Source organism: Arvicola amphibius, chromosome 8 (genome assembly GCF_903992535.2).
Source record: "Arvicola amphibius chromosome 8, mArvAmp1.2, whole genome shotgun sequence".
Taxonomy (NCBI): Eukaryota; Metazoa; Chordata; class Mammalia; order Rodentia; family Cricetidae; genus Arvicola; species Arvicola amphibius.
Genome location: NC_052054.1, coordinates 71417956 through 71430934, shown reverse-complemented (window position 1 = coordinate 71430934; position 12979 = coordinate 71417956). Strand labels below are relative to the sequence as shown.

At 50.3% G+C, this 12979-nt stretch overlaps 2 protein-coding genes across 2 annotated transcripts; both read right to left on the bottom strand.

The window, feature by feature from the left end:
- Positions 1 to 704: 704 nt before the first annotated feature.
- Ccdc8 (coiled-coil domain containing 8) lies at positions 705 to 4039 on the bottom strand. The gene has a single exon (XM_038340023.1). The coding sequence runs from the start codon at positions 3345 to 3347 to the stop codon at positions 1458 to 1460; it is 1890 nt and encodes a 629-aa protein (XP_038195951.1). The 5' UTR covers positions 3348 to 4039; the 3' UTR covers positions 705 to 1457.
- A 7024-nt stretch (positions 4040 to 11063) lies between these two features.
- Positions 11064 to 12150, bottom strand: Pnma8c (PNMA family member 8C). Its single transcript, XM_038340616.1, has one exon. The coding sequence runs from the start codon at positions 11688 to 11690 to the stop codon at positions 11076 to 11078; it is 615 nt and encodes a 204-aa protein (XP_038196544.1). The 5' UTR covers positions 11691 to 12150; the 3' UTR covers positions 11064 to 11075.
- Positions 12151 to 12979: the final 829 nt, after the last annotated feature.

Here is a 12979-nt window from a genome sequence, read left to right as displayed (position 1 = left end):
ATATCATACATGTGCCTGGTGACTGAAGAACAACAGAAGGCATCAGATCCCCTGGAACTGGAGTTACACGTGGCTGTGAACCACCATGTGGGTCCTGGGGGTCAAACCCGGGTTTTCTGCAAAAGCAGCCAGGGCTCTTACCCACTGAGCTGTCTCTCCGGCGCCCTACTCCTTGTGGCTTTTCCGTGCCTTGTCACCAAGATCAGTGCGGTATGTGAAGCCCACGGGCCCTTTAACCTCCAGCCCTCCAGCACTTAGCAGCCTAAACATGGCTGGCAAAGTGACAGCTTAAACACAGGGCCATCGTCGTTAAGGAGCCAAATCACCCCAACACCATCCACAACGACTCCGAAACAAGAAACCCTGCTGTTGAGAACCAGTGTTTCTCACCCTGTGGGTCACAACCCCTTTAGGCAACAACCCTTTCAGGGGTCACACATCAGATAGATAGCCTTCATACCAGATATTTACATTACAACAGTAGCAACATTACAGTTATGAAATAGTAACGAAAACGAAGAACTGTATCAAAGGGTCACAGCATTAGGAAGGTGGAGAACCACTGTTGTAAACATTTTTATTTGCATATCAGCTTGAGCCCTCTCTTTAAGTGCAAAAGGGGCCGTCCATCAAAGCCAGTTGTAGACAGAAGACATAGGACAGAATAACCCCTCCTCTGCCCATTCCCCTTTGCCAGGCTGTGCACACTTAAGATACATAGCAAGAGAGTTACAGCACCGTCCAGGCAAGCAGGCTCCATGGGCTTCGTTCCTTTCACTCTTTGAGATGCTATATTCAGTATATATTGTTTTTTTAAAAAAAATCAATGTATTAAAAACGTCAAGTGTGTCTACAGCTATGTCCCCCTAAAAACAAATGATCTCCTCAGGTAAAAACAAGATCATAAAGAGGGCCACAGGAAGGCAGGTTTGGGGGTGGCGGCGTGTGCCTTTGGTTCTAGCAGAGGCAGGCGGATCTCTCTGAGTTCCAGGTCAGCCACCCTGTCCCAAACACAACAAAAACAAAAGAGGGTCACCGGAGCCAGATGTAGTGGAACACACCTGCCATCCTGGGGCGCAGGATACTCAGGCAGGGACTGCTGTGGGTTTGAGACCAACTATGTACAGAATGCCAGACCAGCAGGGCTGCATAGCAAGACTGTCTCAAAAAGAGTAGGAAGAGGAGGAGGAGGAGGAAGAGGAGGAGGAGGAGGAGGAGGGAAGGGAGGAAGGAAGGAAGGAAGGGAGGAAGGAAGGAAGGAATGAAGGAAGGAAGGAAGGAAGGGAGAGGAAGAAGGTAGAGAAGGGGAGAAAAGTACTGCTGGTGAAGGCATGGGAGGTGCTGTCTGCCTCAGCAGCCTCCATTTTCAAACATGGAGGTAGAAGGAGCCTACAAGGGAGGGAGGCACTGTAGCAGCCAGCACAGGGCAGGCAGGGTGCAGGGGCCCTGGACTCCTCTCACAGCTGTTCCTCTTGCTGTCTGTGTTCCATTTCTGCTCTAGCCTCAGCCCTCAGCACCCTGAGGCTCCTAGCCTCACCTACCCTGGGGACTCTCTTGGGCAGGGTTGGCAGCCGGGGGGTGTGCCAGAAGGCCCTCCTGCGCTTGTGAAGCCATGAGAACCGTCCTGGGGTCTGGAACCTCACTGTTTTTACCTGTTTCCGGGCCCTAGATCCCGGGGCTGTCCCTAGGGTAACAGAGCTAGCTGAGGCTTGCGCTACAGCCTGAGGTCCAGCCTCCTCCCTCTGGTCATGGAGGACTCCTGCCCTTTGGTCAGCTGGGGCCTCCACCCTCTCACTTTCTGCAGCTCCAGTCTCTTGGTTCACTGGGCCCTCTGCCCTCGGACTACCTATGACTTCTGTCCTCTGATTAGCTGCAGCCTCTGCCCTCGGATTAGCTGCAGCCTCTGCCCTCGGATTAGCTGCAGCCTCTACCTTCAGGTTAGCTGCAGCCTCTACCTTCAGGTTAGCTGCAGCCTCTACCTTCGGGTTAGCTGCAGCCTCTACCTTCAGGTTAGCTGCAGCCTCTACCTTCGGGTTAGCTGCAGCCTCTACCTTCGGGTTAGCTGCAGCCTCTGCCCTCGGATTAGCTGCAGCCTCTACCTTCAGGTTAGCTGCAGCCTCTACCTTCAGGTTAGCTGCAGCCTCTACCTTCGGGTTAGCTGCAGCCTCTGCCCTCGGATTAGCTGCAGCCTCTCCCCTCGGATTAACTTCAGCCTCTGCCCTCGGATTAGCTGCAGCCTCTACCTTCGGGTTAGCTGCAGCCTCTGCCCTCTCTTCAGGTGCAGCCCCTGCCCTTGGATTAGGAGCAGCCTCTAGTCTTGGGTTAGGTGCAGCCTCTGCCCTCGGATTAGGTGCAGCCTCTGCCCCCAGATTAGGTGCAGCCTCTGCCCTCAAGTTAGGTTCAGCCTCTGGTCTCGGATTAGGTGCAGCCTCTGGTCTCGGGTTAGGTGCAGCCTCTACTCCACCTTCAGCTGGAACATCTACCCTCTGGTTCTCTGCAGCCTCTGGGGACTCCTGCTCCTTCCTGCACCGCCTCAAGGAGACCCACTTGATCTTGGGCTTCCAGCGTCTAGTACCTGGTGTCTGGTCGCTCCGGTCTCCTGTGTTTCTGGAGCTATCGTCCCGACTGGTATGGCTACGTCTCAATTCTCCAGCCCTCTCAGCTGCGATGGAGGCCTGCTGGGCCTCGACCACGCCCGAGCCTGATCTGGGTGCCCAGCCCTTCACCCTCTGTTTCAGCTTCCCCCAGGACACCTGGCTGACATACTCCCGCCATCTGTCGGCCTTGGACGGCCGGGGTCCCAGGTTTTCAAACATGGGCACTGGCAGATTGCCTCGGCGACGTGGAGGAGGCGCGCTGGGCTTCTTCTCCCCTCGGCGGAGGAAGGCTTCTACCAACTCCTGATCATCCTCGCTCTCCACATCGCTGCCCAGGAATTTGCTGCCCAAGTAACTGACGGGCATTTTGCGCACCTTTCTGGTCCTCTGGGAGCCCCTATTGCCTTTGACTTTGGAGGTCTCGAAGTCACTCAACTCGCTGTCGCTGGCGTTGCTGCTGTCATAGGTGCCTACGACCAGCCGAAGTGGAGGAGTGACCATCTGTGGGACTCTCCTCACTCGGGGTTCTTTGGCTTTTTTGGGGGGCTGGGGTGGGTGTGGCGTACTCTTTTCGATGACTCGAGCCACGTCTTCCAGGGTGCGGCCCTCCTCCTGCAGAAACTGAATCAGGCGCTCCCGAAATTCAGCTTCCTTGGTGGCGGGCTTGGAGATGACTCTCCACACGCCCCCAGCCAGCCGGACCTCCCGGGGGATGAGCAGATAGTCAACATCCTCCCCAATCTGCAGCATTCCCACCGTGGAGTCCTCCTCTTTACGGAACACCTTCCCGATCTTCTTAAAGGTGCCCACGGGCCTTAAGGCCTCCACTAACACGTCCAGATCGACATCTTTGCAGACATCAGGGACGCTCCAGAGGATTAGGCAATCGGGAGAAGGGAGGAAGCCCCAGGGGAACCAGCCCCCCACGTGGCTTTTCTCGAGAGTCTTTAAGATCTCCAGCGTGGATTCTGGGGTGGGGGCACAAAGCCCAAACAAAAAAACTTAGCTTCTAGTCTTAGGGAGGGGGCAGGGGAGAGTACTAGCAACTCTGCTCGTCCAGAGTGTCACCTCCCTGCAATTTTCTCCGCAGGCGACAAGTCCAAGTTGGGTTTCCCTCACCCCCTCGGAGTTGTAAGGAGCGATTTTCCAGGATGCTTACGTGAACTGAGGCGCGGTCAGTCCCGAGGCTAAAAGCTGGGTTCAAACAGGAAACGCCAGTGTCCCGGCTCCAAGCTGGGGACGCACGGGTTCCGATCGCTTCTCCCTAGGCCCTGACACTCTGAGTGTAGCTGAAAGTTTGTGGGAGGACTCTACAGACAAAGGCGTCTCAGCGTGGCTGCTCAATATGGCGAGACGCTTAAAGGCCTCCGCCCAGCCCCGGGGAGGGTCTCCCGCCCCCAGTCAGGCTGCCACCCGCTCCAGACTGACCTTGTTTCGCAGAGCTGCTGTACTCTGTGGAGCAAAGAGACGCAGGAAGTTTCTGCGCGCCCTCCCCTCCTGGGTGAGGCCCACCTCCTCCATCTCATCTTACATTCTCAGACTGAAAAGACTGGCAGCTGAGCTGTCCACTCCCTTCAGGGCAGCCTCCCTCTCCTCCCCCTCAGAGGTGTGGCCGCCCCTCTACCCCCAAGGGCCTGTTGAGGCCAGGGAGGGCGTCCCACCTCAGCTGCCAAAACTAACGTCATCAGCTTTCCCTGAAAGTCACTAGGTCTCCAACCTTCTATTCTAGAGGCAAGACTAAAGTACCTACGCTTGCGGCCGGCCGCTTATGGCCGAGATCTTTTGAAGGCCATTGCAGTTACCTGGATGGGACCAGGAAGATTGCTCAATGGTTAAGAGCATGAGCTGCTCTTGCAGAGTGAGTCCCAGGACCCACATGATGGCTCTCAATCCTCTGTAACTCCAGGCCCAGGAGATCCAACATCCTCTTCTGATCTTTGTGGGTACTGCACACACATGGTGCATACACACACACACACACACACACACACACACACGTGCGCGTGCACAAGACATTCGTGCACATAAAAAAATGGACCCACAAGATAACTTAGTGGGTAAAAACATGTGCCATGCAAGTGTGACAACCTGAATTCAGTCCCCAGAACCCACATAAAACCAACTCTACAAAGCTGTCTGATCCCCACAGTGCACCCCCACACATAGATTATACATATGAAATACAGACACAATGATACATTAAATTAAAATGTTTTGTTTCTCTGTAGCTTTGGAGTCTGTCCTGGAACTCACTCTGTAGATAAGGCTGGCCTCGAAACTCACAGAGATCCACCTATGACTTCTGAGTGCTGGGATTAAAGGTGTGCACCAACACCACCCGGCTAATATTTTTCTTTAAAAACATAAATAAATCTTTAAAATCACAGAGATGTTGTGGTACCCTTAGTTCTTAACTTACTATGTATCCCACATGACCTCAAACTTTCAGCAATCCTCCTGTCTCGGCCTCTGAGTACTAGTCTTAAGGGCATGGGCTACCATACCAGGATTAAAGATAATATTTTCAACAGCAACAAAAGCCAAGTAAAGAAGTGACATAAGGATTTGAAGAGATGGCTCAATGGTTAAGAGCACTGATTGCTCTTCCAGAGGACATGGGTTCAATTCCTAGCACCCACGTGGCAGCTCACAACTGTCTATAACTGCAGTTCCCAGGGATCCGACACCCTCACGCAGACATACATGCAGGGAAAACACCAATGAACACAAAAATAAAAAATAAATCACTTTTTTAAAAAGTGATTTTAATACCACTATTAAAACATCTACCAGACACGGACTTTTTTTAAAAAGTGACTTTAACATGGGGTATGCTCTTGTGATCCCAGTACTTGGAGGCAAGAGGATCAAGGTCAGGTCATTCTGAGCTACAAAGAGAGTTCAAAGCCAGCCTGGGCTACAAAGAGAGTTCAAAGCCAGCCTGGGCTACAAAGAGAGTTCAAAGCCAGCCTGAGCTACAAAGAGAGTTCAGAGCCAGCCTGAGCTACAAAGAGAGTTCAAAGCCAGCCTGGACTACAAAGAGAGTTCAAAGCCAGCCTGGGCTACAAGAAGCCCTGTCTCAAAAAAACCACCCCAGGGGCTGGAGAGATAACTCAGTGATTAACAACGATTGCTGTTCTTGCAAAGGACCTGAATTTGGTTCCCAGCACCTACATGGTGACTCAGAGTCACCCAAAACTCCAGTTGCAGGGAATCAGATACCTAAGATCCCCAAGAACCCAACAAGCAACAGACAAAAAAAGACTCGGGCAAAACACGCATGCACAGAAAAAAATAAATAAATCTTTAAAAATTAAATGCTTGTGGTTGTATTTGACACAGGAAGACCTTGGAGGCAGATCATTAGCAATGAGAGAAGGGGAAAGGGAGAGAAAGGAAAGTGCCAGAGAGGCTGATACAGGCTGGGGGGAAGGGCTGAGGTGTGGGTGGTCTGCTTGCATGTGTGTGTGTGTGTGTGTGTATACACTTGCCCATCTGGCACCCAAAGGGGGGGGTGGTGGAAGGGGGCAGTGTGTCCCTTAGACATGGAACTGCAGATGCAGTAAGTCATCATTTGGCACTGGGAACTGAAGGAAGGTCCTCTGGGAGAGCAACCAGTTCTCTGAACAGGTCTTCTTCCCTCCCCCATCTCATTTTTGAGACAGAGTGAACTCAATACATAGCCAAGAATGACCTTAATTTTTCTGATCTTCCCGCCTCTTCCTCTCAAGTAATGGAACGACAGGTGTGCACCCCCACCCAAGTTTTTGCAACACTTAGGATGGTACCCAGGGGCTTCCTGCATACCAGCTGGCAAGCAAGCAATCCACAACAGAGCTACATAAACAGCCATGGTTTTGAAGGTTTTTGAGACAGGGTTTCCTGTTGCAGAGGCTGGCCTTAGACTCCTCCTTCAGTCTCCCCCTGCCAAGTACAGGAATCACAGCCCAGCACACCCGTCTCTCCACCACTTTTTTTATTCTAAACAAAGTGTTCCACCTTTCACCTCTGCTTTGGAAAACAGCCTGGGGTCCTGGGAAGTCAGCCAGGTGAAAGAAAGCTTGGTGTTCCGTGTTTCTCGGCCAGTGGCGTCAGATACCATTGCTTCGCTTTTAAAAACCATGAGGCAAAACTCATCAAAGGAGTTTTGAAATTTAAAAAATAATGCCTTTGTGTGTGTGTGAGGGGGGCAAGAGAGAGGGAGAGAGAGAGAGAGAGAGAGAGAGAGAGGGAGGGAGGGAGGGAGGGAGGGAGGGAGGGAGGGAGGGGAGGGAGAGAGATGCACACGCGTGTATGTGGAGGTCTGAGAATCACTTGTGAGAATTTGCTCACCCCTTCTACCATATGCGAGCTTGGTCGAAAGCATCTTTATGTACTTAGCCATTTTATTGACCTATTTTTTTTTAGCAACCAAATAATTTTCCCAAGCTTAGTCTTGTGTGGCTTCCCCACTTGCCCAGCATACTCAGGACACACTGTGGTTTCATTAGCATCCATTTATTTCATTAGTTCATATGTATACACTGGAGTATCAACCACAAGGAACAAAGAAGGGTAAACCTACTTCTTAAATGGGGTTTGTGGGGAGGGTTGTTGTAATGTACTTGGGGATTTCTGCCTGACATCTGCAGTATGGACGCAGTAAGTACCAAATTGTTGCAGTCACACAACAGTCTGCAGTGCAAAGTCAGGAAATGTCACCTGGTCTCAGCAATCTCCCTGAGGAAACTGTCTCTGGTCTGGATTTGTGGACAGCATTTAATAACAATCCATGTTGCCTGTCACAGATACAGTGGCCATATGAGAAATACCAGGAAACACATGCATGTCTCAGGCTGCAAAATAAGAAGAAAAAAATGTCACATTGTCTTTATTATACAGCCATTGTGCCTTGATCTTAAACAGCATGCATCAGACAGACATGCTGGAGGCTGTGCAGCATCTACGTAGGATCAGGCTAACGTAATAATTAGACAGACATACAGTGTTCTGAGAGTGGGAATGTCACGGCCAGGACTAAAATGGTAAACCTGGAGCCAGGAACCTCTTTTTCATTTTTGTTTTGTTTTTGTTTTCAAGATAAGGTTTTTCTCTGTAGCCCTGGCTGTTCTGGAACTCGCTCTATAAACCAGGCTGGCCTTGAACTCACAGGGATCTGCCTGTCTCTGCTTCCCAGGTGCTGGGATTAAAGGCATGCATCACCACCACCTGGCAAGAACCTCTTCTTTATCAAAAATTATATATACATATATACATATATACATACATATATAGAGAGAGAGAGTGTGTGTGTGTGTGTGTGTGTGTGTGTGCTGGGTGCACATTCTCATGACTCTCATGTGGAGACCTTCCACTACATAGGACCTGGGGATCAAACTCAGGTCCTCTTCCTGGCTTCAGCTCAACAGCACATAGAGCCACAAGCTTCTTGACTACAGATGTGTAAGAAGTTCAAAAGTGTTTGTGGAGACATCAGGAAAAGCTCTAACCTGCTAATCATTATACTAAAGAAAAGAAAGTTGAGGTTGATAGCAGAAAGAGCCAGCTAGGGGAGTGGATAGAAACCAATGTCTCTGTTTGAGACTTTATGTCAATCAGCTGAATTGGAAAACTCCCTTTGGTGTCTTGACGCTACTGAGGACATATGGACAGAGACAGGCTTTTCTGATGGCATGGCGTCCCAGATGGAAAGGTAGACAGCCTTTGGTTCTGACGTTAGGTAGTAACTTCCAAGAAATCAAAGGTGGGACAGAAAAGTCACAGGTAGACCTGCGCATACCTGAGCGTGGTGACGCTCACCTTCAATCCCCACTCTCCAGAGGTATTTGCAGTGGATCACAGACGCTGAGGGAAGGATGAGTGAAGGATTCCTACCTATAATGCCAGCACTCGGGAGGCTGAGGGAATTTGATGATAACAGAGAACCACAGTATCCCAGAACAAACAAGATATGGCAACTCCATGTTATAAGATAGGAGCAAAATCAATACGTAGGCATAGGTGCAAGTCTGTAACTTCTACTCTAGGGGGAACTGGGGCAAGAAGATCGTGAGTTAAATAAAGGCCAGCCTGGGATACATAGTAAGTTTCAGCCCAGCATAGGTTGCTTAGCAAGACTCTGTCTCAGAACATTAAATTTTTGTGTGTACACACCTACATTTTTTAAAAGAGGGGTTAGTTTATTTACTTGATGTGTACTGGTGTTTTTGCCTGTGTGTATGTAAGAGAATGTCAGATCTTGGAGTCAGACAGTCGTGAGCTGCCATGGTGGATGCTGGGAACTGAACACTCCCAGTTCCCAGCTGAACAGCACTCGGAAGAACAGTTAGTGTTCTTAAGCCCTGAGCCATCTCTCCAGCCCCCATAAATTAGTTTTGATATGAAATTCACAGAACCCTGAAGTAGTAGAACTTTGTAGGTGTTCTCTCCACCCTGCCCAGCTGGATAGCACTATTTGTTTTTTCTGAGGGGGTCCCTGAAGGTGTCATACAGGGAAGAGAACCCCTCGAAGAGAGAGGAATGAAAACCTGGTGCAGACTGACTTCATCAACATGGATCAGATTTTGGGAAGTCTAAAAACAGGTGGTTTATTCCCAATGTATTTAAGTCCAGTATAATTTGGGGGAAAAAGCTCCCTGCTGTAAATCAATCCCCGCTGCACAAGGAAGTGTGATTGCCTTGTAACAACTCAGGATCTGTGCATTTCTGCCAAGAAGAAGGGCTCTGGAGATACACTACTTGTACTAGCTTAAAGAGCTAAGGATCTGGCCTGGTCTCCGTCACACAGACAACACAGAGGTCATTTGGGCTATTAGCCACCTCTGGTCTTGTTTGGGGGAGCTCACACAGACAACACAGAGGTCATTTGGGCTATTTGCCACCTCTGGTCTTGTTTGAGGGAGCTTGGGGGAGCCTCTGGCTATGAGGGTCATTTAGATTACTGGCCTCCTCTGGTCCTAGTTATAGGAGCTGGATATGACCTGGCCCAACAGAGAACACAACTCACCAGGCTGTTAATCACTTCCAGGTCCCAGCTTTCTGGATGGAAGAACAAGTTTTACATGTTTCCCATTGGAAAGACAATCCTGTGTATTCAACATTTCTCTGGAGATCTGTGGGCTCAGGGACCTTTGTGCTGTGCCCCCAATATTTTTCCTCTTCGCCACCCTCACATAATACTTAGTTTATAGACTTGAGAACCAATTATTATTTATTGAGACGGAATACCATGTAGCCCAGACTGGCCTCAAACTTGCTATACAGCCAAGGCTGACCTCGAACTCTTGATCTTCCTGTTCCTACCTCCCAAGTGGTGCTGAGATTCCATGAGCCATCAAGCCTGGCATAGTCAGTCTCTCTCTCTCTCTCTCTCTCTCTCTCTCTCTCTCTCTCTTAATGGGAAGTCTGCCCTACCCCCTCCCCACTTTTTTAAAAAGAGTGCTTTTCTTCCTCCAAGACATGACTCCTGGGATTTAATTTGGGGATGTTTATATACATGCCCACCTTAGGTGCCAATCGGGGTTGAAGGGTCTCACCCCAACCCTCCCTTCAGGAAGGGAGAGTTGACATTTATTGAACAGTCACAGCTTTTTAGGGACACATGCAGAACAACAGAGTCCTTAGTGGAGCCCACGGGTAGCCCACATCTCAGCCTTGGCTTCTGAACTGTCTTCAACATTAAGTCTCTGGTGATGGCAGAAGAATGGTGACCCTTGTTCCCAGCTAGGGTCTTCAGGACAGGTTCTTCCAGGGTCAGCTCCCATTTTGGCAAGACTAGCAAAAACGGTCTCAAAAGCTTGCCATCATGGAGCTTCTCTTCAGGCAATGGCTAGCAGGCACCTGTCCCCTCTGTGGTCTCCGTGGCAACAGTCACATGCACCCGTTGTGGATTTGACTCCCTCTGAGGGTCTGGTCCTGCAGGCCTCCCAGTTGCTAAAAGTCTTTTACAAGTCTTTGGGACCCTTCTCAATCAGAAGCTGCTCTCCTTTACTCAAGCAATACCCAAGCAAATACTCAAGCTTACTCAAACAAGCAAACAAAAAAGAAAGAGATGACCCACATCAACCGGATGTTAGCCACACACACACACACTCAGCTGCAGTCCACAGCTGAGCTCAGATGAATGTAGCAGGCTCATGCTGTAGCTATAGCTGGTTAATAGAGAGTTTGCCTAGAATCGCCTAGTGAGGGGCTGGGTACATGGTTTCCTGATAGAGCATGTGAGTAGCATGCTCAAATGCAACCCTCAGCATTGACCAAAATAAATAAGTTTTCTTCACAGAGTCAAATACCATGCAAAACACTCAAGCGATGCTCATTCTGGCTCAAAAGTTGCCACTCACTGGTCCAGCACCTCCTATCCACTCACTCTCAAGTGCCAAAATGTTATGTGCCCTCCCACGGTCATCCCATCCCCACTGGGATGACTCCCACCCCCCTGCCACACGCACCCCCCATCCACAGTCATCCAACATCACCTCACAGCTTCTTATCAGAAGCTTGCTGTCGGCGCCGACTTTTCTTGCTTTTCTTCTTGCCCTTCTTGTCCTCTTCAGCCTTGCTCTCCTTCTCTGGGTCGTTGAGAGGGGGAATCTCATCCGCCTTGGCGGTGGCCTCCTTGTCTGCGTTTTCCTCCTGCAGAGACGGACCGCACTCCCTGGAAGGTAGCTCTTCAGGAACTGCTGTGGTGGGACACAGCTCGCGACTGAGGATGCGGGCCACGTCCTCTACCGTCCTGCCCTCTCTCCGCAGGAACAGATTGAGCTTGGTTAGGAATTCGATATCCTGCCACTTGGGCATGTAGACCACTCTCCACATACCGCCCTTGCCCTTGATCTGCCTGGGCACCACGTCGTAATTGAGGTCCTTTGCCAACCTAATGATAGCTGCCTTGGACCTATCTTCCTCCAGATAGGCCTTCCCAGCCACTTCGAACTTGCCCAGTGGTTTGAGCGGAGTCCGTATGATGTCTTCAAATTCTTGGTGGCTACAGTCCTCTGGGATCCCCAGGATCATCAAGGACTTGTAACTGTCCACCTCCAAGGCCTTGCACCCATGTTCTAACAATGCAATGTCCTGGACTCCAAATACCATCTTGCCCAGCTCTTTGAGGCAGCTGTATGCGCGCTGCTGCGCGGTGGAGCTGCCTCGAGAACCCACAGAAGGATCCAGGGTGCCGAGAGATCTTTCTGAGGGTGATGAGAAAACCAGGCCTCACGGGTGAGGCTCCTAATAGAACCAATTGGAACCCAGTCAAGGGGAGCCCAGCCTTCTGCAGCCTGCCCCCTCTGAGCTCACCCCTGGAAGTTCCTAGCTACTCACATGGACCACAGAACTGGAGCTGGGTGGTCGTGGCTCCCAGGTCCTAGGCAAGGCCTCTCCAAGGAGTCTGATGATGCAGGCTCCCCTGAACTGCTGGTGGCCTTGACAACCGCTGGTCTCCCTGCTGCTGCTACCACCCTAATTGCGTGTCGTAGGTAGCGACTTGGCAGGTTGGAGTAGGTCGCCTCTCACTGCTGGCCCAGAGGTTGCTCTCAAGTGCACTGTGACAGAGTTAAAGACCAGGATATGATGGTGGCGGCTGCACTTGCCCCGGCAGTGACGTCATAGCTTCCTTGTGCGCTGCGGTTTTGCGGTCTCCATGGCAACCGCTAGAGCATCGCCTCTGCCATTGGAGGGCGGGTCCAGCTGCATTGAAATCAGAGACTAAGGCAAAGAAGAGCCGTGATAAGAAGCAAAGGGTCAGCTCCTCGCTTTCTTTCTCAGGCAGGGCGTGGGCAGGGGGACACGGAAAATAATAAAGTAAGCCTGCAACTTCGTTTAGGTTCAGATAATTAGGAAATAGTGAAAGAATAATGACAGAACTGAGAAGGGCACAGAAGCCAGCTTGAAGGGTACCCACCAGCCAATTCCGAGAGTTTTGAGTATCACTAAGAGGCTTCTTTCTTTTTCTTTAATTCTGTCTTTCTCTGTCTCTACCCCCACCTCTAGACGTGATCTCATGTTTCCCAGGTTGATCTTGAATTGGCTATGTAACCAAAATGTTGAACTTCTGATCCTCCTGCCTCTACTTCTTAAGATCCGGGCTAGCTACTACATGCCTGCACCACCATGCCTGATTTATTCAGCGCTGGGGATGAAACCTAGTGCCCCTAGCCTCCAGGCAAACATTCTACCGAGATACATCCCAGGCTGAGCATTAACGTTAAAAGCAACAGACTGTAAAATTGCTACTTCCTGAATAAAATTAGAACAGCTGGATCCATGTAAATATATACATGTAAAAAGTTATTTTCAAAAATCTTTCCTTTTTATGTATTTGTGTTTGTATGTTCTGCCTGTGTGTCTGCCTGTGTTCCATGTGTGCCTGGTGTCATGGAGGT